Source organism: Callorhinchus milii, unplaced genomic scaffold (genome assembly GCF_018977255.1).
Source record: "Callorhinchus milii isolate IMCB2004 unplaced genomic scaffold, IMCB_Cmil_1.0 Scaffold3, whole genome shotgun sequence".
Classification (NCBI taxonomy): domain Eukaryota; kingdom Metazoa; phylum Chordata; class Chondrichthyes; order Chimaeriformes; family Callorhinchidae; genus Callorhinchus; species Callorhinchus milii.
The window spans coordinates 70333698-70354552 of NW_024704744.1; the positions used below are offsets into that span (position 1 = coordinate 70333698).

The window sequence follows — 20855 nt, forward strand, 5'->3', positions numbered from 1 at the left end:
GGTACAAGAGGCATTGATAGGTACATTTCCTCGCAAGCTGTTTGTGAGCTCACGTGAGCTGATAAGAGATGGCCTATCATCCCAAGCCCCACTCGGGTGCCTCTTAATTGCTGTTTACATGTGGCATTAAAGGAGACATGAAGGAAATGTGGAGGAGAATATGATGCGGAAGTGCATAATTGGAAGTACTATATTAACTTGAATCTAAGGTATAGCTAGATTTTTGGACGGTATGAGGGAATAAAGGAACTTGACTGCAGTAATAAGGCAGCACCATTGTTTCTAAGGCAGAACCCTGAATTTTGGAGGGTTTGAGGGAATAAAGGAATTTCACTGCAGTATCCTGATTTTTGGAGGTACTTTTTAAATTGAAAAAAAAGTCTAGGTTTGAGTAAATACAGTAAGCTGAAGGTGGATCCTCAGAGTCCTAGATTGGTTCTTCACAATATGACTAGAATGGTTGTTGGGCTCCTCAAGGAATGTGTTTGCAGTGTGTGGATGATGTCACTGCCCTGCAGACAGGCTCAACGTTTATTGTATAATGGAAACCAAGCAATGATTCAAAAATGCAAGTCTGCGGGATACTGGTAACGGCTTTCAATGAAGAGGTTCTTTGAAGTATGGATAGCACGAACCAGCTGCTAAACGTCTGAACTTCTCCTTGTAGAGAACAGCAAAAAGGCCCTGTTTTGTGCTGAAAATATTGCCAGCACACTGAAGACATGATTCAGTCATCATGCATTGCATTACGTGTGTTGGACAAGAAACCATTCCTGTAGAATGTGGCTTAAGATCTTAGAATCATGCCGTAACCTTTAATCTTCCTCCATTTACCAAATCTGTTCTATTTTCTTGCAAAAGAGCCAACTGCTGAAGAAATGCATCCTGACCTTAGATGTAATTTTAAGACAATACCTCCTTTGACTTTCTTCACCAAGAGGGAGAGTCATCCACTGTCCGTCTCAACTGCGAGAATTCCATATTCTCACCTCTGTGTAAAGAGCTTGGTTAATGCAAGTTCAACCTCTTGTATTCGTCCAGGTTGTATTGAATCAATGAAGACATGGAATTCTCTGTCCCTGTAGAGGCAGAATCAATAAGGCCCTTTAAAAGAAAAATAGACGTACAATACTTGGATAGTGAATGATGAGTACAGGAACCCTGAATAATAATAATAATAATCCTTGCATTTGATATAGCCCTTTTCACGTCGGGAGGACGTCCCAAAGCGCTTCACAGAACACACTGTAAAGTGAATTGACTGTATATTTGTGGGCGAACGCGGCAGCCAATTGCGCACAGCAATGTCCCACAAACAGTCGTAGATTGAAAATGACCAATTTATTATTGTTTTTGGTTTTGGAGGGATTATTATTGGGCGTGTGGAGTAAGGAAACTTGCCCAAGGTTTTGCCCTCTGCCTGGAATTGAACTCAGGTCTCTCGCTTGCAAAGCGAGTGCTCTAACCACTGAGCTACAGGACTCCGAATAAATAAAATCCTGTTTGAAACCTGGCAAAATCTCTTTTACTAATTCTAACTCTTATACGTTTTCAGAACCTTCAACAAGATTGAAGTCTCCCAAGCAACCTGGTGAGTGTTCATTTACTTTTCATTGTTTGGAAAGCCAAATTTGAACTGTAGGATTTATGATTTTGCTTGCCACTCTCCTGAATTAGGAAGCATTTTTGAATAAAAATGTGCAATTCTTCCTTTCATTAATAAAATTATTTTTTTTTCTATATAGAAACCAGACAAGAAAAGGTAAGCAAGCCTCTCATCAGTCTTCATTGGGTTAAGTATTCTGCAGTGCAGTAAATAATTTTCACTTAAACTCTAGGCTGACACTTCAGTGCAATGCTAGGGGAGCGCGGCAATGTCCAATTGCCGTCCTTCGAATCAGACATTAAGCTGAAGTCCCGTCTGCCTGGCCAGACGGAAGTGCAAGATACCATAGCATTATACAAAAAGAAAAGGGAGTTTCTCCCAGTGTCCTGGCCAATAATCCCCCAAATAAATCACTCACGTCGTACCGGAATTCAAGTTTCCTTACTCCACGCCCCTAATAATAATCCCTCCAAAAACAAAAACAATAATAAATTGGTCATTTTCAATCCACGACTGTTTGTGGGACACTGCTGTGCTCAATTGGTTGCCACGTTTTGCCCACAAATATAAAGTCAATTCACATTACAGCATATTTTGTGAAGCGCTTTGAGATGTCTAAAAGACGTGAAAAACGCTATATCAAATGCAAGGATTATTATTATTATTAGCTGTTTATGCAACATTGCGGTGCGTAAATTGGCTGCCGTGTTTGCCTACAAATATGCACAGTCACCACGCTTTATAATCCATCCTGTGAAGTGCTTTGAGGTGTCCTTGCAACACGAAAGTCGCTGAACCAAATGTATGGATTATTATAATGTCAGTGCAGCAATCTGGTAGGCAGGCTACACTACAGAAAGGTTACATCTACAGAGCAGATAAGTTGCTCGAGCAGAGGTTTTAAAGAGTAAATCTGCGCACAGCACAATGAGACCTGTCGGCAAGATTCTGGAGAAAACTGGCCATCATAATGTGAAACTCTTAATGACCAGCAGATGTCTAGTTTGTTCATGCTTAATGAACAGCAGCTGGACTGCCACTCCTTCATTGCATGAGCCGCAATTTACTGATATTAGTTCCCGAAAAACGCTGCCCATTACGAGCTGCCTTGAAATTGTTTCCATCTCAATTTTTATTATTTTCCAATGTGCTTCCATCCAACTCTTCAGTAGGTGCTAAGTCTTTGTTGCAATTCAGCTCTAGGTGATCATTCTTAACGAGAGCCTACACAAGGAATGTGCGCTGCAAGTTTTCTACCCCCCCCTCTTCCTCCATAGTTACATGTTATTTAACTATGGAGGAGAGAGATACAAGACTTGCAGCTTTTTTTATTAGAAAAAAGTCACATTTTCGCTCCCCTGAGAGGCTTAACAACTTGAATGTTTATAAAGCGCTCTTCATGCAGGATAGCATCTCGGAACCGACTAAGCCACTCCAGCCTACAGTTTCCCCACTACCTGTGATTGTTGATTATTTATGTACGAGTCCAGACACAGAATCAGTGGGACATCCACAATCCATCCCTCGTCTGATGTGTAGACAGAGGCACTTTCCGAGGAGATAGGGGGTGGGGTTGTGATCAGGAGTATAAAACCTGTCTGACATTTTTCCCTTTTCCTAAAAATTAAGATTTAGGTTAATTAAATTTTTTTTAAGTAGCTTTACACATAGGTTATCGAGGAGAGGGTGTGATGTTGATTCTTTATTATAGAAAAAAGCCCTTCATACATGATTCAGCATAATTTATGTAATACTGATAGAAAATTCATAACAATGAATGTTTGTTTTGAAACACAGCGGGCGAGTATCGAAGGATCCCTTCTCTCTTCCACTGTGGACGCGGCTTTGAGTGAAACTACTTTCAGCCCCAAGTCTGTAGATGAGTCCCTCCAGTGCAGTGACACTGTAAACCAGTCACAGGAGTCCTTGGAACCAGCCTACCCAAGTGACCAAGAAGAGAGTCTCCTTCAGACCCCAACCTTGGAACAGACTGATGCTGATGATGAGGAGGAAGCTGAACAGGTTAGAGACTGTTACCATTAACACAGCCATGTTTGTCCTAACACTAATACATTTCTTCTAAAAATGTCTAGTAGCTTAATATAATAATCCTTGCATTTGATATAGTGCCTTTCACGTCAGGAGGATATCTCCAGGCGTTTCTCAGGATTTTATTATAAAGTGCGGTGATTGTGTATTTTGTAGGCAAGCTTGTGAGCTAACCTCTTTAGCTGGGCACGAGTAGTGGGAATTGTGCAAATCATCGTAATTTATACAATTTAAATTTATATAGCACTTTTCGCGCGCCTGGACCAAATCCAAACTAACGGTCCATCAGCAGATTTGGCTTCACCATACCAAGACCTACTGCTGCGCTCTTGCCTCCGCCAAATCCTCCTTCTACTCCAAGGTTATCTTGGAGGCAAAGGACAACCCCAGGCTTCTCTTTTCCACCACAAAGCGTCTACTCCGTCCACCTTCCCATACCTCACCCATCCTCTCCTCAAACTCCAACTGTGAGGAGATGCTGCTTGAATCTAAAATCGAGGGGATACGTTCAGCCACCTCAGCCCTGTCCACAGCCACCCCCACATCACCTCTCCCTCATGACCCACTCCCCACCCATCCCCCCTATACTCCTTTGACCCTATCTCTCCCTCCTCCCTCACCACGACTGTCCACAAACTCAAAACCACCACCTGCTCCCTCAATCCCATCCCCACCACCTCTCGATCCCATCTCCCAGCTCCACCTTCTGACCCCTCTCCTGTCCAATGTCATCAACCTCTCCCTGTCCACTGGTTCAGATCCCACCCCTCTAAAAACGGCCGTCATTACCCCCATCCTGATAAAACCTTCCCTGGATCTATCCCTCCTCTTCAGCTACTGCCCCATCTCTAACCTCCCATTCCTCTCCAAGGTCCTGGAATGAGTCATCGCGTCCCAGCTCCACTCCTTTCTCTCTCACCATTCCCTCTTTGAACCCCTCCAATCCAGCTTCTGCGCTGCCTACAGCACGGAAACAGCCCTGGTGAAAATCACTAATGACATTCTGAACATCTGTGATCAGGGCTCCCTCTGTCTCCTTGTCCTCCTCGACCTCTCTGCCACCCTCAACACTGTCGACCACTGCATCCTCATACACCGCCTCTCCGCTTTACTCAATCTTCACAGATCTGCCCTTGCCTGGTTCGATTCCTATCTCTCTCACTGTCTCCACTTTGTTGCCTCTAACGGTTTCTCCTCCAGCCCCCGCGCTGTCACAGCTGGTGTCCCCCAGGGCTCTGTCCTTGGCCCTCTCCTCTTTAATATCTACATGCTCCCCCTTGGTGACATCATCCACAGACATGGAGTCAACTTCCACATGTATGCGGATGACACCCAACTCTATCTTTCTGCCTCCACCCTCAACTCCAGGACCACTGCTGTCCTGACAGACTGTCTGTCGGACATCAAGTCCTGAATGAAGGCAAATTTTCTACAGTTGAATGTGAACAAGACTGAGGCCCTCCTGATTGGCTCACACCAGCGCCTCAGCACCTCAGGCTCTGGCAGCATCAACCTCCATGGTTGCACACTACAACTCACCGAGCCAGTCGGGAACCTGGGTGTCTTGTTCGACCCTCAACTGTCTTTTCTTCCCCACATTCAAGCCATGACCCGCTCTGCCTTTCCTCACCTCCATAACATCGCCCGACTCCGCCACTACCTCACCCCTCAGGCCACTGAAACTCTTGTCCATGCCTTCATCACCTCCAGGCTCGACTATGCAAATGCCCTACTTGTCGGCCTTCCCAACTCCTCCTTCCACAGACTGCAGATAATCCAGAACTCTGCAGCCCGTGTCCTCTCCTGCACCGAACTTCGTGACCCCATCTCCCCCACTCTTGCCCGACTCCACTGGCTCCCTATCCAGAGAATCCAGTTCAAGATCCTGGTCCTCACATCCAAAGCCCTCAATGGCCTCGCCCCACCCTACCTCTGCGATCTCCTAACCCCCTACCAACCCGCCCGCTCCCTCCGCTCAGCCGGCTCTGGCCTGCTCCACGTCTCCTGACCCACCCGCCCCACCATTGGCGGGAGAGCCTTCAGCCACTCTGCCCCCGACCTCTGGAATTCCATTCCCCAATCACTCCGCCTCGCCCCCTCCTTAGCCTCCTTCAAGTCCCGCCTCAAGACCCTCCTCTTCGACCATGCCATTGGCCAGCCCCCTTACCCCCCCAACCCCAGCTCGGGTCTGAAATGCTGTACTCTATCCAGCTCCTTGGGACGTCCTCCCAACGTGAAAGACGCTATAGAAATGTAATCTTGTTGTTCATGTTGGGGGAGCGTCTCAATGTAGTAAAACCTGGAATTTTTGAGCTGGAGGCTATGTACCACAAGGCTTCCCATTATTGACAGTAGAAACTATTTCTGGGATTCAGGGTTCAAAACGTGCAACAAATAAAGGACCATTAGCCCAATGGGTCTATCCTTAGAACAGACGATGTGCAATTTGCACTGACATAAATTCCACTCAACCTGAACGAAGAACAAATAATCACAAGATGATACTTCCAAGATGATGTGTGAAAAACGTCTCGAGTACCCTTATCTGATGAGTTTCGGTGGCAAACGTAAAATAGTCTCACAAATGTCCAGTGATCAGATATTTACATATAAATTTTATCACCCAGAAACCTACAATCTCTCTATGTTATGTCTGATTGAGTGCAGTAATGTGGCAGTCTGAGGTGCAGTGAAATTCACTTTATTACACTGCGGGAGCATTTGAGGATAGAGGAGAAAACACCCAAGCAGCTGAACATGCTCCGACATGCATACACACACCTTGCTGGCCAAGTGCGTGACTGAGATAGACTGGCGTGTTGGTGTTGACACGCGAAGGGGTGTTTATTAATGTAGCTGTAACCCACTTAACAATCCTGAGTGTTCATTCTCGGGGGCCTTTGATCCCTAGCTTCAGTACTTCTACCAGTATTTAGGGAGCGTCAATCAGAGGCGTGGTGGGGGGAAATAATATGAGCATTTTTGTACGTCCATGGAAGAGAGAACCTCACCACTATCTCTTCAAGTGGTCTTGAAGGGCTGATGATGGTGGTTGCCAGCAGAGCACGGTTTTCAAAGAACCTGCAAAAAAATTATTTTGAGTGCTTTGAAGACATTTCCAAGTTTTGAAATGTTAGTCTAAATCCCAGTGAAATTTCTCCCCCGTTCCCCCACCCCACACACACCCCCACCTCCTACCCGATAAACAAATTCTGGCAGAGTACTATATCCTATACCTTAAGTGATGGCACTTGAGTCACAATAATGATGTGCAAAGCATTGTTCTATCTGTATTGCACCAAAAGGACTCTAAAAGCATCCCTCTGTATTACCAAGTGTGTGGTGCACAAGTGGCACCTGGTGGTTGAAAATCTCTCTACATCAGCTCAAATCTGCTGTTGACATGAGTGGTTTACCCTGAAAGTGCCTGACACATGCTGAATGCCTGATTTTCGAGAAGGTATTTGTTGTTTAGATCTTATGGAGAACAAAATCTTAGCAAATGTTCAAATGAAAAGCCTTTTTTTTTACTAACTTCACTTTGCCCTGCAAAGAAAGTGTTTTGTTTCGATGTGACGTCAAACACCAGTAGGTTCCTTGGTGCCCAGCGAATTGTAGTTTGTAAGTTATGTTAGTAATCAGTCTTCCCCTTCACAGAGGGGGCGGCCTGACTCGCAGCAGCAAATGAAGGGAAGTCGTAAGAGGCAAAACAGCCAGGACTGGGAAGACTTTGATAAACGGCGGAGCTTCAATTTCAGCACATCTTCTTTACAGGTTAGAGTTCGCCTGCAACGACAACAACTTGCATTTATATAGTGCCTTTGACACGATGTAGCATTTTGGAGCACTGAACATTGGTGTTGTTTGACACTGAGCTGGTAGGCAGGAGAGGTGACTGAAGGCATGGTCAAAGAGGAAAGTCTTCAGGTGCAATTTGAACATGGAGAAAGAGGGGGCAAGGCAGAGGGATTGAGGCAGCAAGATGTTTAAGTTTGGGGCTTCATGTCTAAAGGCATAACTGTTGATGGTGGAGCAGAGGAGTTAAAGGACGTGCAGAAGGCCTGAACTGGTGGAGCAAAGAGGCAGGTAGAGGAATGAGGTGTTAGCAGCTTAAGAGAGATAAGGAGGTGCTAGGGCATAAAGTGATTTTTAAGTGAGTGTTGGAATCTTGAAATTGATCAATTCTGCCACATGGAGCCAACAAGCAGTGGACTACTGATGATTTTACTTGGTGTTAGTCTATTATATACTCACACCTGAAGATTTTCCTCTTTGACCTTGCCTTTAGACACCTACCCTCCTAACTCGGTATCATACCACACTGCTGTTAAGCCCACTGAGAAGCTACCAGACGCGCTACAACAAGGGCTCTTTACAAATGCAAGTTATTGTTGTATATACTGATTATTTTACTTGATGTTGGCCTATAGTGTACACTGGAAACCTTTTTTTTAAATTATAAACCGTTGCACAGACTTTTAATGTTTTATCCTGAAGGATGCTGTAAAGTGTGGTAGTATAGTTACGCAAATTACATGATTTAACGCTTATGTCAGGACTTTTAAACCCCCTGTTTTGGCTCATGCTGCATTGCGGTACTTGGGAGATAAAACATTAAACTGAGGTTCTGTTTGATGTTATAGAACAACAACAGCAGCAGCAAAATTACAGGACATCACATGGTACTATTTGAAAAGAAAAGGAAGTCCTGGTGTCCTGGCCAACAATTCCCCAGATAAATGCCCATTTGCGCAAATTTGCTTCGTGGTTGTTTGTGAAACAATGTTGTGCTTTTTTTTTGTGCTTTTATTGGTTCAGCTGTATGTCTGACACATGCGGAAACCCATCACCATTCTTAGGAGTATCCATACCAAACTGAGAATTCCATGCATCCCACCACACATGGAAATCCCAGAGAGAGATTGTTGGAATGGAATATGCACTTTCTCCCTGCTTACCTAATTCAGGAAATTATTTACACAGGTGACACAGCCAAGGCTTGAGGACCCCAGGTTGTGTCTTGAGGTGCTGCTGGAGTCTAACCAGCTAAAACCACATAATTTGCCATTAATATCGCTCTCTGGCAAGCTTTCCCAGAGTAGGACCATCCTACCTGTTAGGGCTTTGGCTACGGTTAGCAGGAGCTGAGTGGGTTGATTCCCTACCCCCGTGACTGGTCTGGCCTTACAGGTGTGGCTGGCTGTGCTGTCATCAGCAGTGCCCTAGAATACTGCAGACCCGCCTGGCTCAGGAACCGGAGGAACAAGTCCATCACGGAGGGATGGCTCAATTCCGACATTCCATTGTCAGGCATGTCACCTCGGTGCCAGTTCAGCTGTTGTGCTTAAATGGACATTTGCCTACAAAATATAGTCACTGCACATTACTGATAACTCTGAAGCTCTTTGAGTTGGTTCAACAAGGTAAAGCGCTATTTTAAATGCAAGGATTATTATATTATTTGAGTTTGACTGGTAGTTATCTAAGGTTCATATTGTGGAGTTTAATGGAAAGATGCAAAAGTTCGTTCTTTCCAAGTATATTTTTCCCTTTGATTTGAAAATGTACAGATCCTCGTGGGGAAATACTGATCGTATCTCGTGACGTCTATTCTGATGTAGAATTTCAACAAACATCTTTATTTATTTTTCCATTTTTTTTCAGAGTGCTTCAACACCGTCAGCAAAGGAACCGTGCCAGTTCACAACATCCGCAGGCAGTGCCGCTACTGGTGCTCTGGCTTCAGAGTGGATCAAAACAAAAGGGATCTCGGGCAGCGTTCAGATGGCGGATCCTAGAGGCGCTTGTGCTGTAAGAGAACTGTGGTCTGATGCTCCGATCAGAGAGATCTTGTTCCCTGGCCAACCTTTGAGTCGCAGGAATCCAGAGGACGATGACTACCAGATGTTCATGCCTGCCATCTCTACACCCACCCTGAACTCCACACAAGTGTCGCAGGCCTGCACTGAGTCAAGCAGGCCCTGTAGCTGGCACACTGAAATCACTCAGGAAAATCCCATTCCGGCCATCAGCCGCAGAATTGTGAGAAGAGCCAACAGTGTTAAGGAGAATCATTCCACTTTCAGGAGCACAACGAGTAGTAATGATAAACAGGGTTGTCCAAAGCTGTCGAGAAACGCCAGCCTTTGCAACTCATCTCCTAAAATCTGTGCTGCACAACCCGTAGCTTGTGCCATGGAAACCTTCATAGACCTGCAGAGTCCAGCTGCAAGTAGCTGCGAATCAAACCTTGATATAACGGACAGCTTAAAAACCGGTCCCGTCAAAAGTATCTACGAAAACGTCCAGCTCAGTGAAGACCTGAAATTGACCGGCATGAGGGAGAATGCTGCCCCTATTCGTCACGGAGGCATCAAGGTGACCGATCGGGAGGGTGACAAAGATAGACCATGTGACCAAAATAAGTCCAAAGCCCCTTTCAAAGACAAGAAACTAACCACCACACGTTTCACTGAAATCCGAAGAAGAGCAGCAGCAAATAAATCCACTGCCTGTCCACAAAAGGAGGTAGACACAACAAAGTGTTTCACTCAGACCATTGGTCTGTGTGAAAAAAATCACAAGAACGTAAAAACTGATTTCAAAGAATGCACTGAAAAAGACAGCTTTCTGGGCCCGGATATTGACATTGGGTGCTATGATAACATGGGGAGGTTTGTTTCTGAGGAGAGCCTTCAGTTCAGTGGAGACGATGCTCCATGCCTCTTGGGGAAAGGCTACCTGGGCTGGGTTGACAGCTCCTCCAATTCCAATTCCCTGTCGCACGAATCGGTCCCAGATAAACTGTCCGAGGAAGTCGATGAGATCTGGAATGACTTAGAGAACTACATTAAGAAGAGTGAAGAGACTAAGAAGGATCGTCTGCCTGCTGCATTTCCGGTGAGCAAAGATGACTTAAACCAGCCAGATTGCCCTCAGGAGAATTCTCAGAATAGCACAGAATTGCAAGATTTACAGCCCACCACTCCCATCACTGACAACCCTAGTATTACCAAAGCCGTGAAGAACAAACTGACCAGACTCAGTGGCACTGGTTTCAAGTCTGAGGAAGGTGATCTTAGGAGGGACCATTCTGCATTGAATGCCAGCAGCAGTTCCTTCGTGGCTGATGGGATCGTTACTGAAAGCCCCCTGAGTGGAGCAAGTAGCCACATATCATTCACAAGTAGTGAGAGCCTTGACCATGGACTAGATATTGTGGATCGAACGAAACGGAGAGTCTACTACATGGCCAGGCAGTACAGCCAGAAAATTAAAAGGGCCAATCAGCTGTTAAAGAGGAACCCTGGAGAGCAGTCGCCATCTGATCACCAGAAACAGAAATACAAAGACCTGGCGGCCATTCTGGAGGAGAAGAAACAAGGAGGTCCTGCTATTGGTAGGTGGAGGTTTTCAGGATACATGATCTATAATGTGTGTGTATGAGAGAGAAGGCATTTTTATAGTGCTTTCTATAAAACATCTCAAAGTGCTTCACAGTAGTTACTATTACTTAGTGACCGTTTTTTGGACACAGTCATTTTCTACAAGGCAAATTACACAAAAAAAGGCTAATTAATCTCAAGGATTGTTGATTAGGACACCAGGAGAAACTCCCTTCGCTTTTCAAGTAGTGTTGAGGAATCCATAACATCCACCTGAACAGACAAGATAGGTCCTCAATTTAACAACTCGTCTAAAAAGGATTGCTCTCCCCCACCCACACCCCACACCCTCACCTGACACTACAGCGCTCCTTGAGGCAAACTGAGGCAAACTACCAACTGAGGCAAACACCTTATGATGGAATTGTAGGATAAAGGGCTTGAAAGTTCTTTAGACTTCAGAGACTTTATTTTTTTAAATATTTCATAAAGTATCTTAAAGCCAGAAAATATTCCTGGATTGATGTCCACCAACTATTGTGTTGCTACAATTTCCCAATTGTTCAGTACCACACACAATGCCAATCAAACTTACAATGAAACTAGTTTGTGACTTGGGGGTCTAGACTTGCAAAACAATGTTAGTAAAACTGTTTATACCATCTGGGCAATATTGCCATGCATTCTAGATTGGTGAGTGAATACTATGTTGTCCATGTGTAAAATCAGACAGTGGTGTCTGTCTAGCATGTGGTTTATATTTTGAAATTTGTAACGTCTCATTTGCAAATTATTTGCATGTGCTAACGCTATGCAACACTGGGTTACACATTCAACCTCCAACACACTGATCCCAGTGTTTGAATGTCAGTGAATGAGATCTTGGTGTGTTTTTATTAAAGCTATATGGATTGTTCTTTCAAACAGCCACACGGACACGATAGGTTGAATGGTTGGCTTCTGTGCTATACATTTCTATGGTTCTAATTAGACCATAAGATGTAGGAGCAGGAGAGGCCATTCGGCCCCTCGAGACTGCCCCGCCATTTAATAAGATCATGGCTGATCTTCTAACCTAACTCCGCCCTATCCCCATATCCCTTAATCCCTCTATCCTTTAGAAATCTATCAACCTCAATCATATGTTCAAAGACTGAGCATCCACAGCCTTCTGGGGTAGAGAATTCCACAAATTCACTACCCTCTGAGTGAAGAAATGTTTCCTCAACTCAGTTTGAAAAGGCTGACCCTTAATCTTGAGACTATGACCCCTAGTTTTAGATTCTCCAACCAGGGGAAACAGTCTCACGGCATCTACCCTGCCAAGACCCGTAAGAATCTTATAGGTTTCTATAAGATCCCTCTAATTCTTCTATATTCTCGAAAATATAGGCCTACTTTACTCAACCTACCCTCATAGGTCAACCCCCTTATCCCAGGAACCAATCTAGTGAATCTACACTGCACCCCCTCCAAAGCGAATATGTCCTTTCTTAAATAAGGAGACCAAAACTGCACACAATAATCTAGGTGCGATCTCACCAAGGCCTCATACAACTGCAGCAAGTCTTCCCTATTCTTGTACTCTAACCTTTTGCAACAAAAGCCAAGGTGGCATTAGCCTTCCAAGTTGCTTGCTGTACCTGCATACTAACTTTTTGTGACTGGTGTACAAGGACACCCAAATTCCTTTGAACACTAACACTACCTAGTCTCTCCCCCTCTAGAAAATAATCTGCTTTTCTATTTTTACTATCTAGGTGAATAACTTCACATTTCCCCACGTGATACTCCATCTGCCACATTCTTTCCCACTCACCTAGTCTGTTTATTTCCCTTTGGCACTCCACTAGTCACATCCTGCCAAGCTAAGAAGGACCCTTTTATCCCTACTCTCTGTTTTCTTCCTGTTAGCCACTCTCCAATCCATGCTAATATATTACCTTTAATTCCATGGGCTCTAATTGTATGCAACAGCCTTTTATGTGGCACCTTGTCGAATCCCTTCTGGAAATTCAAATACACCACGTCTACTGGTTCCCTCCATCTAACCTGCTAGTTACATCCTCAAAAAACTCAGCAAGATTTGTTAAACATGATTTCCCGTTTGTAAAGCCATGTTGACTCTGCCTAATCATGTTATGATTTTCTAAGTACCCCATGATGACGTTCCTAATTAAGAACTCGAGACTTTTCCCTACCACCACTATCAGACTAACTGGTCTACAGTTCCCCATTTTTTGTCTCCCACTCTTCGTAAATATCGGTTCCAATCAACGGGAACCATTCCAGATTCCAGGGAATTTTGCAAGATCAAAAACAAAGCATCCACTATCTCTGCAGCCACCTCTTTTAAAACCCTAAGATGCAGGCCATCAGGTTCAGGGGATTTATTGGTTTTTAATCCTATCAATTTCTCTAGTACTATTGCTTTACTGATGTTCATTTCTTTAAGTCCCTCACTAACTCCAGGTTCCCCTCTATTTTTGGTGAGTTTTCAGTGTCCTCTAACGTAAAGACAGAAGCAAAATATTTGTTTAATGACTCTGCCATTTCCTTATTCCCCATTATAATTTCTCCTGTATCTGCCTGCAATGGACCCACACTCACTTTTGATAGTCCCTTCCTCTTTGTGTACTTATAAAAACTCTTACAATCTGTCTTTATGTTCCAAGCTAGTTTACCCTCATATTCCATTTTCTCCCTCTTAATCAGTTTCTTGGTTTTCCTTTGCTAATCGCTAAAGCCCTCCCAATCCTCAGGTTTACTGCTCTTATTGGCAGTATTATACGCCTCTTTTAATTTTATATTTTCCCTAACTTCTCTAGTTAGCCAAGGTTGAACCACTTTTCGGGTGGTATTTTTATTTTTCAAGGGAATATGTGATCGCTGGGAATTATGTATTATATCTTTAAATGTTTGCCATATTCTTTAATCTAATTTCCCAATCTATTTTAGCCAAATCTTCTCTCATACCTGCAAAGTAGGCTTTATTTAGATTTAAGACGCTTTCTTTGGATTCAACAATATCACCTAATGTTAAATTCCATCATGTTATGGTCACTCTGCCATAGAGGAGCCTTGACTTCCAGATTGCTGATTAGCCCTATTTCATTACACAAAACAAGATCTAGGATAACAACAACAACAACAAGATTCCATTTATTGAGCGCCTTTCACGTCGGGAGGACGTCCCAAGGCGCTGTACAGTTGGGTCAGGACCCGAGCAGGGGGGAAATGGTCAGGGTGAGGGGAGGGAAGGGAGGGGCGAGGAGGGGGTAGAGAGTCGAGAGGGGAGCTGAAGGCACGGTCAAAGAGAAAGGTCTTGAGACCGGCCTTGGAGGAGGAAAGGGAGGAGGCGGCGAAGGCACTGGGGGATAGAGTTCCAGAGCCTCGGGGCTGAGAGGCTGAAGGCCCGGCCACCGATGGTAGGGCGGTTGGGGCGGGGGATGTGGAGCAGACCGGAGCCGGAGGAACGGAGGGTACGGGCAGGTAGGTAGGGGGATAGTAGGTCAGAGAGGTAGGAGGGAGCAAGGCCGTGAATGGCCTTGTAGGTGAGGATGAGGATCTTGAATTCGATCCTCTGGGGGATGGGGAGCCTGTGGAGGCGAGCGAGGGTGGGAGTGATGTGGTCCCGAAGCCTGGTGCGGGACAGTACACGAGCTGCAGAGTTCTGAATGACCTGCAGCTTGTGGAGGGAGGTGGCGGGAAGGCCGGCGAGGAGAGAGTTCCCATAGTCCAGCCTTGAGGTGATAAAGGCGTGGACCAGAGTTTCAGCAGCGTGAGGGGTGAGGTAGTGCCGTAGTCTGGCGATGTTCCGGAGGTGATGGAAGGCGGTGCCAGTTGTGGCGCGGATATGAGGGAGAAAGGACAGCTCAGGGTCGAACAGAACCCTGAGGTTCCTGATGGCTTTGAGAGGTGGAGAGTGCAGCCTTGGATGCTGATGCTGTCAGTGCCTGAGGTGCGGAGGCGCTGACGTGAGCCAATCAGGAGGGCCTCAGTTTTGCGCACTTTGAGCTGGAGAAAGTTATCTCTCGTCCAGGACTCGATGTCGGACAGGCAGGCTGTCAGGACATCGGTGGTCGTGGAGTTGAGGGTAGAGGAGGAAAGGTAGAGTTGGGTGTCATCCGCATACATGTGGAGGTTAACCCCATGTCTGCGGATGTTGTCACCAAGGGGGAGCATATAGAGGGTGAAGAGGAGGGGACCGAGGACAGAGCCTTGAGGGACACCGCACGAGACAGTGCGGCGGCCGGAGGAAAAACCATTCGTGGAGATAAGGAGTGGAGTGGGGATGGGGTCAAGGGAGCAGGTGGTGGGTTTCAGGGATAGGATGAGTTTGGTGACAAGGGTGGGGAAACGGGTACGAAAGTGTGTAGGGGAGGATGGGTAGGAGTCGGAGTGTGGGAGGGAAGGGGTGGGGTGTGGGTGGATGTTGGAGGGGAAGTGACCGCGGAGCGAATTTCCTTGATTTTGGATTCAAGGATATCCAGCATCTCCTCGCAGTGAAGGTTGGAGGAGATGATCTGCGCGGGGTGGCGGGGGGGGACGGAGGAGTTGGGATGCGGTAGAGAACAGTAGCCTGGGGTTGTTCTTCGCCTCCAGGATTATCCTGGAGTAGAAGGACGATTTGGCCGAGGCTAGAGGTAGATTTTGAGGAGGTCCAGCCAGATTTGTCGGTGGACCGATAGGCCAGATTTGACCCAGGTGCGTTCAGCGGCCCGCACCTGGCTCTTCAGTGAGCAGAGGTGGGTGGTGAACCAGGGGGAGGAGCGAGAGTAGGAGACAGTACGGGAGGTGATGGGGGCAAGAGTGTCAAGTATGGAGGAGAGGGTGTTGTGGAGGAGGGTGAGAGCAGAAGAGGGGTCAGTGAGGGTTGAAGGCCAGAGGGAGAGGAGTTCAGAGGACTCCAAGGCAGCGGTTAGGTATTGTTAACCTGTTCCCTGGTTGGTTCCTCAGCATATTGTTCTAGAAAACTATCTCTAATGCATTCTGTAAACTCATCCTCTAATTTACTTTTGCCAATTTGGTTTTCCCAGTCTATATGAAGATAGAAATCACCTACTATTAGTGTATTCCCCTTGCTACATGCTCTTCTAATTTCCTGATTAATACCCTGCTCAATACTGTAACTGCTGTTTGGGGTCTGTAAACTACTCCCACCAGTGTTTTCTGCCCTTTGTTGTTTCCTACCTCAACCCATACTGACTCTACATCCTGATTTTCTGATTTAAAAGGAGGAGCGTATGAGGAGTGTTACAGATTGAAGTTTGAATTTAGATTGAAGCGACTCAGCTTAGACTCCACTTGGCACATCTTCTGCCAACACTAAAGTGCCTGTGAATTATTGCCATGTGGAGTATCATGTCCATGAACTGGCTGATTTTAAGAATATTCCACAATCTGGCAGCATCAAAGTTTTAGACAAAATGGTCTCACAGTCTCAGACTAGATGGAGTTTTGGGCTTCTGAAGATTGCTTTCAGAGAAATTAATTCTCAGCAGCCCCGAGTTGAATCATTTTGCTCCAGTTATCGGTTTCTAAAATTGGTGTTTCTTTCTCTGCTTATCTAATGATTTAATATTGTGTTTTCTTTCATCAGGAGCTAGAATTGCTGAATATTCCCAGTTGTACGACCAAATCGTATTCAGAGAAACAGCCTTGAAATCTCAAAACACTCTCAATGACTGCACTGGGGAGATGTTTGGTCTGAATTTGGAATCCCCTCTGTACTCTGGCTGTGATACTGAGAGGCAGTCTCTCAGTACGGATGATTGGTTCCTTCATTCCACGTATAGTAATGGAGAGCTGGCTGATTTTGTACCTTGGCCTAATGTTCAGGAACTTAAATCTAAATATGTGTCACCAGAGAAGAATGCGCAACTTCAGAGGAAACTCGCGTTAACTGGCTTGTCAACAATTGTGAATTCACCAGTTCCCTGTTCACCTGCCTACCCACAAGTCCTGACGCAAAGGTGGAGCACCATCATTAGCCCGCCAGATAAAGAAAACCTTTGCCAAGAACAGAATTACAACTCTTTGGGACGAAGGACATCAGCAGGAAAACCACAGCTCAGATCTCAGTCGTCCACTATTGGGGTCAGCCGTTCATCTGATTCGATAACCTATACATGTCAGTCAGAAGGGAACCTGCTTCGTGCCAGCAAAAGCTCCTCATTTGACAGACCTACCTCTATGGCCACTCGGAGCGTAGATAGTTTGGCATATGCAGGTGCACAGCAGCATTTCTGTACAGAAGCTCTGGGTGACAGTCATTCAGGATTAATCCTGCAGGATTCTCAGAAGGTCCTGGTTGTAAATAGGATTCCACCACTAGATGCGCAGACGGCAACACAGAACTACTTTGCAAACTTTAATGACACGGGGGAGGACGATGAAGACTATGTAGAAATCAAATCAGATGATGATTACGATGAGCTGGATGATGGGCCTCACACTCCAGATATGAGCTTTGAACCTCAAAGTAATGCAAAATCCACCCCCAAACATATCGCTTTTTCCAGCACAAGTGACTTGCATTCATTGAGCGCTCCCTGCACTCCGGTGACCAGTGACATCAATACATCAGAATCCTTGGCTGCACTTACTTCTCCGGACAAACTGGACGATTACTTATGGAGAGTCCCCTCTCCCACTCAACAGAATATTGTACAGACTCTAAGGGAAAAGTTTCAGTGTCTGAGCTCCAGCAGTTTTGCTTGAAAAGGTCCATTTTCTGTAGTTCACTTGATCTGTTCCAGAGAGACTGAAAAAGGGATACCCTAATGTATTAATATTTTATCACTGCTATATGATCTGCAAACCTCTTAAATGGTTATAAAATGCTCTATTACGCCACCTTGCTTGTGGTATCTTAGTTAGCAAAGCTTTATTTTAAACTGTGTATGTTGAATTAATAATGATGTGTGCTCACCTGGAAAATGAAGCATGTATCGGATACAGGGAAAAGACAAGAACCTAAGTCTAACCACCAGATGCACTGTCCTACAGGAATGCAGAGCTTGTATTATAATTGCTGCAATGTAATTGCTTTTGATGTGTTCCCACCGACTTGAAAGGTTTGCTCTAGGTTGGAATCTGGTCCAGTTGCCTCATTTGTAATAGATCCGACTGTTTTCACTGGTGAGGCTAAGTATTTGGGAAGAATTCTTTACAGCTCCCAAGACTACTTGGTTCAGTTTTGTGGAATTATATGTGCAGTTTTAGTTGTAAATTTCTCGTTCCAATGAATGACATGCAAGCTGTTGGGATGTGAGGAGGACGGCACAGCAGTGTGGGAATCCTATCAGTGTAGTTATGCAGTAACATAACTGCTTCATTGGTAATCAGCTGAAAACGACAACCTTGTTAGTTTATGAGACATAATGTTAATTGTCAAATAAAACTTCAGCTGCTGTGATACCAATACAGTGTCATGTTGGCACAATGGCCGGCTATCTGGTACTGTTGGCAGTTATTCCATCAAAACATAGCAACCACCAAATGCCCAAGTCACTTGTGCCATTAATTATATTTTTGTAAGTACCTATTTCGAACTACCAAACCCACAAAGCTATCAAGTTGCCACAAGGATACTGAGCTTTAGATACAGTAGTCATGTCATGAGCTATACCAATAAAAACCTCTGCTACCTGATGATTAAATAACCTGTGTTGTCTCTACCATAGAAAGCGGACAAGTGTTAGCCATTGATTGGTGTTTTTGTGCCAATGGTTTTCCAGCCTTGCAACTTATTCTCGTAATATAATTATTCATGGTTACTTCAAGAAATATAAAGGGAAGATAATGGTTCTTTGCAGTCCATTAACCTTTGCGTTGTCTCCCAACCCTCAAATGTTTAGTTCTTCTCTAAGTTTCCAAATTCCAAGACTGAGGGCGAGAAAGTGATTGGTTTCAGGGACTCTGCCACTTGTGGTCTGGGTTGTCTCACTTACCCTCTCTTTGTCAGGGAAGGGACCAATCTCTTTATCACCACCTGCCTCCTCGTAGACAGTCCAAAATTAGGAGGGCACTGAGAAAAGGATTGCAGCTGTGAACTCAATCTTACCCAGGGTTTATATTCCATCTTAATGCCTAAGGTTTGTCAATCTGGCATTGCTCGCATTTTATATGAGCAACACCTTTCTGGATCAATGGAAATACTCATTACCAATCACTTAATTATTCCCAGTAATAAAAATCACCAACTATGATCCAGATCACTTTCAGTACTCAGAGAAAGGCAAATTACTTACTTGCTCAAGATTCAAATACATTTAATTCTGGATTAATTTGTATCACCGTAGAATTCCAATATACCAGGCTGTTGGGATACACGTCTGTTCAGTAGAATTGTTGGTCCTGTCACGAATGCTCCATATTTAATTACTTATCAGGCTAAGTACACCAGTTAATTCAAATCCAAATTTCATCTACACACAAACGGACATAAAATGTATTTGCAGCCTTTTTAGACTGAATAATTAAATAGTAAATTTGTCTGCACTTATTAGAAATCAATTTCTTGAATATTTGTTTAATATTTGTTTGGATAAGACAGTCATTCATTTATCAAGATTTAACTATCATTTATTGAGCTACATAGTGTATTAGAACGTTATCTACAAGTCACAGTTGCATTTGTGAACACAAAAGTATCATTCAGGTCAGTAGTAATTTTGCAATTTATTCTACCCTTGAGCATGCATGTGTTGCTTTAGTTAATACCATTGAACCCAGATTGTAAGGACATTTATAAAGATGTATCAGACTTGCCAGCTTGCATATGCTTATATTGCTTCACATAGGGGAACGTGAACCGGTTCTGTGTGGCTGTGTGTGCAAAAGGAAAAAAAAATCTTGTGCTTTCTTTCAAATGTAGGCAATAGCTGTACATGTGGATTAGTCCAGGTAGCAATAACGCAACATATAATCGTGCAATATGATTCCCAATATTTGGTTTTTATCGTAATGCATCATTTATCATTTGTAATCTGTACAATTCGACAACCAAATGTAAGCTATCTTTTTTAAAAAATACGTATTTGTTCTGTTTTAAGCAAAAATGAAATGCACTGGGTGTGGTAACTTGAGTGGGAGCTTATAAGTATAAAAAACAATAGATGGGAGTGGACCTCTAAAGATAAAAATAGTTTGAAATTGTTCAATACTGGGTATAATTTTTATTGAAGTAACTATAGGTCAGTATTTTATTGTAATTTTGCTTCTCCACTGAAAGTTTGTTGTAGAATAATGTTGCTGAGAATCTTTTTTTAACTGAAGTGGGGTAGTGGTCAAGGAAATCTGGTATATATAGGAATAATTAATGTTTGGGATGTACGAGCTATTGTTTTTATAACTTCATTCCTTTAAGAAATATACTGTATAAAGTCCATTGCCAGCATAAGAATACTGTACTTCTCTAGCACAATAATAGCATAAGGGACCATGGATTAATTTTATTACAGCTGTGACATATGGTACTTTACAATTGAGCAGAGATGCATGTGTCTGGCTTAAAAAACTGATGTGGTTGTCAGGCTGATCAACTGCAACTGGATTTATCTGAGAGAGATGGCGTTCTACATCTTGTCCTATGGATGAGAGATTGACATGAATATTCTTCCCAGAACAGAATTTGCACTTTTATGGCTATTTTTGTAAAACTGTGTGATACAGTACTTGTAGAGAATTATTAAAATTGCTTGCTTATTAGTTTTAATCTGCTCCAAAGCTGAGCCTAATGCATGCCAAATGATGGAAATAATAGTTCAAACTCTTCACTTGTAACTATTTTTTAAAATAAAATGTTTTTG

General features: G+C 44.1%; 1 protein-coding gene across 1 annotated transcript in view; it reads left to right on the forward strand.

The window, feature by feature from the left end:
• The window catches only part of LOC103179238 (pleckstrin homology domain-containing family G member 1), a 144106-nt gene extending 124037 nt beyond the window's left edge, over positions 1-20069 (forward strand). Inside the window, exons 14-19 of the mRNA XM_042332694.1 lie at positions 1556-1591; positions 1746-1762; positions 3404-3628; positions 7313-7429; positions 9320-11054; positions 16643-20069. Coding sequence (XP_042188628.1) covers positions 1556-1591; positions 1746-1762; positions 3404-3628; positions 7313-7429; positions 9320-11054; positions 16643-17763 — 3251 coding nt within the window. The 3' untranslated portion in view covers positions 17764-20069. The remainder of the gene's footprint in view (positions 1-1555; positions 1592-1745; positions 1763-3403; positions 3629-7312; positions 7430-9319; positions 11055-16642) is intronic.
• Positions 20070-20855: the final 786 nt, after the last annotated feature.